Source organism: Tachysurus vachellii, chromosome 7 (genome assembly GCF_030014155.1).
Source record: "Tachysurus vachellii isolate PV-2020 chromosome 7, HZAU_Pvac_v1, whole genome shotgun sequence".
In the NCBI taxonomy this organism is placed as follows: Eukaryota; Metazoa; Chordata; class Actinopteri; order Siluriformes; family Bagridae; genus Tachysurus; species Tachysurus vachellii.
The window spans coordinates 1,630,001-1,632,500 of NC_083466.1; the positions used below are offsets into that span (position 1 = coordinate 1,630,001).

Consider the following 2,500-nt stretch of genomic DNA (forward strand, 5'->3'; position numbering starts at 1 on the left):
GTGATGTAAGAGGTTCTCATCTTACAACGTATGATATGATGATGCTTTGAAATCAGTTTGCTTTGCAGAATCACACCTTTCTAATAGGGAACTGCTTCCAAATTTTATTCTCTCTAGACGCATCCACCTCCTCGACTCAAGCTTACGCAAAGATCGCTGCTTCTAAAGAGCCCGACGCAGACGCTACCATCAGGACGGACATTGTTTGGCCTCGAGAAAGCGTCGCTAGTCCTAAGATGTCAACAGATGCAACAGAAGGTATCATTCTTTTATATTCATCTGCCAGGTCGTCTTTTCTGTTTGGGCTTCACTGACTTTACATTATCTGATCTTCTCCACGCTGAGGAATGACTGGGAATTTTGGCCTCTGTGTCTTGTTATATTTAAACCCCAATTGAAACAAGATGTTATGGATCAATGTTCATTCCTTGATACAAGTCTGATTTTTTTTTTCTCCATTTGTATCTAGGTTATTTATATATCCCTCCTCAAATCATTCCACTGAGGAGCACCACCATGACACCAGGATCATCCATCCCTTCATCTAACAAGCTCAGTGAAGAACATCAAAACTCTTCTCAATCCACCACCTCTGAGACGATCTCAACAATTCCACCTTCTATTCCACTTTCTTCTCTGAAAGACTTGATCACCGGATCTGCTTCTTTGGAGAAAGAGAACCAGGACGGACCATCAGAACTAGATGTCGGAGATGAAGGTATGTGGAGACATAATCCTAGTGTTATAGTCGAGTATTCCCTTTAGCATGCATCACACTCCATGCTGTTTCCATTTCCACCAATTCAGACTCAGACAAAGCGCTGTCTCCTTCACCATTGGATCCTTTGCTTGCCGGCCTGATCTCCATCTTCATCATTAGCACCGCTCTGCTCTCCATCATACTCTTCCTTAAATTTCGCCAACAAAGCGGTCATCCTGAATTCCACAGACTGCAAGACCTTCCCATGGTGAGCCTCCGTTACAATGCTTTAATCAGTTATAGCAGCGTAAAGATTTTTTTTTATATATATATATATACTTGCACTAGGTCCCAGTTTAAAAAAAGTACAAATCAAGAATTTGGGTGTTTATTAAAGAGGTGGGTCTTCATACTTTGTTACAAGACATCCATGAGAAGATAATTCCTCCATCTTGGTGCCAGAACAGAGAAGAGACTTGATGTATCCTTGTATGATGAGGGATGGGGGTCAAATCAAGCCAGATGATTTGTGGATAGATGATTTGACTTGGGGGTCACGGTGGCTTAGTGGTTAGCACGTTCGCCTCACACCTTCAGGGTTGGGGGTTTGATTCCCGCCTCCGCCTTGTGTGTGTGGAGTTTGCATGTTCTCCCCGTGCCTCGGGGGTTTCCTCCGGGTACTCCGGTTTCCTCCCCCGGTCCAAAGACATGCATGGTAGGTTGATTGGCATCTCTGGAAAAATTGTCCCTAGTGTGTGATTGCGTGAGTGAATGAGAGTGTGTGTGTGCCCTGCGATGGGTTGGCACTCCGTCCAGGGTGTATCCTGCCTTGATGCCTGATGACGCCTGAGATAGGCACAGGCTCCCCGTGACCCGAGGTAGTTCGGATAAGCGGTAGAAGATGAATGAGTGAGAGAGAGAGTGATTTGACTTGACGTTTATCTTGAGTCAGGTCTGTGGTTGGCTTTGTAATCAACACCAGGAGGAAAGTGGAGGGAATACAGCAATGGGATAATGTAGGATAACATGGCATGGATAGTGAAAACATGGATCGTGCTGGCATTCTGTATCAGATGCAGAGTGTGCCAGGAAATTTCCTCCATGAACCAACTGCTGTAATCCCGTCTCGAGACTTTTGGAGTCTCGTTAGCAACAAAAGCAGGTAACGACGACCGCTTAGAGCCACGGTGAGGTTTCGTGTGTTGTTGTGATGTTCTGATCTGAGTGTTCTCCTGGTAATAATACCATATTATTATTATTTTTTTTTTTATTATTACCAAATCTTTATGATTACTATTAATTATTTCCTACAGGATGATCTATTAGAGGATACGCCGTTGTCAAGATATTCATATTAACGAGGGTCCTGAAACCAGGCTGATGGAACTGCTTATGGTGACACATCATGGGAACCAAACCAGCTTGAACATTATATGCAGAACATAAGACTGAACAAACATCACCGTTACAGAGACTTTGTTGCTTGTTTTCGCCCGATTTCTTACCGAAACGTGTCTGTTAAGTGATGATGGTGGAAATCTCTAGTCATTATGATCTTTTTTTTTGTTTGTTCTCTTCAAATCTGAACAGGAGATGAATCAAAGTCAGTAGTTTAACATCTCAATAGCAAACAGCTTTATGTGCGAAAGTGGGCTGTAACTAAGTACTGATACTTTGTAAGTACTATTGAATTACTATCAGATTTAGCAGCGAATTACATTTTTAGATTTTAGACTTTATTTTTTTGTGAATACTTAAAATTTTAAGTTTTAAGATATCGTAGCATTAATGTTTTTGTTC

The 2,500-nt window shown here is 42.2% G+C and overlaps 1 protein-coding gene across 1 annotated transcript in view; it reads left to right on the plus strand.

The window, feature by feature from the left end:
• si:ch73-344o19.1 (uncharacterized) overlaps positions 1-2,500 on the plus strand; it is a 4,313-nt gene that overhangs the window by 1,595 nt on the left and 218 nt on the right. Inside the window, exons 3-6 of the mRNA XM_060873353.1 lie at positions 118-258; positions 470-718; positions 808-968; positions 2,014-2,500. The exon at positions 2,014-2,500 is cut by the window's right edge and continues 218 nt beyond it. Coding sequence (XP_060729336.1) covers positions 118-258; positions 470-718; positions 808-968; positions 2,014-2,058 — 596 coding nt within the window. The 3' untranslated portion in view covers positions 2,059-2,500. The remainder of the gene's footprint in view (positions 1-117; positions 259-469; positions 719-807; positions 969-2,013) is intronic.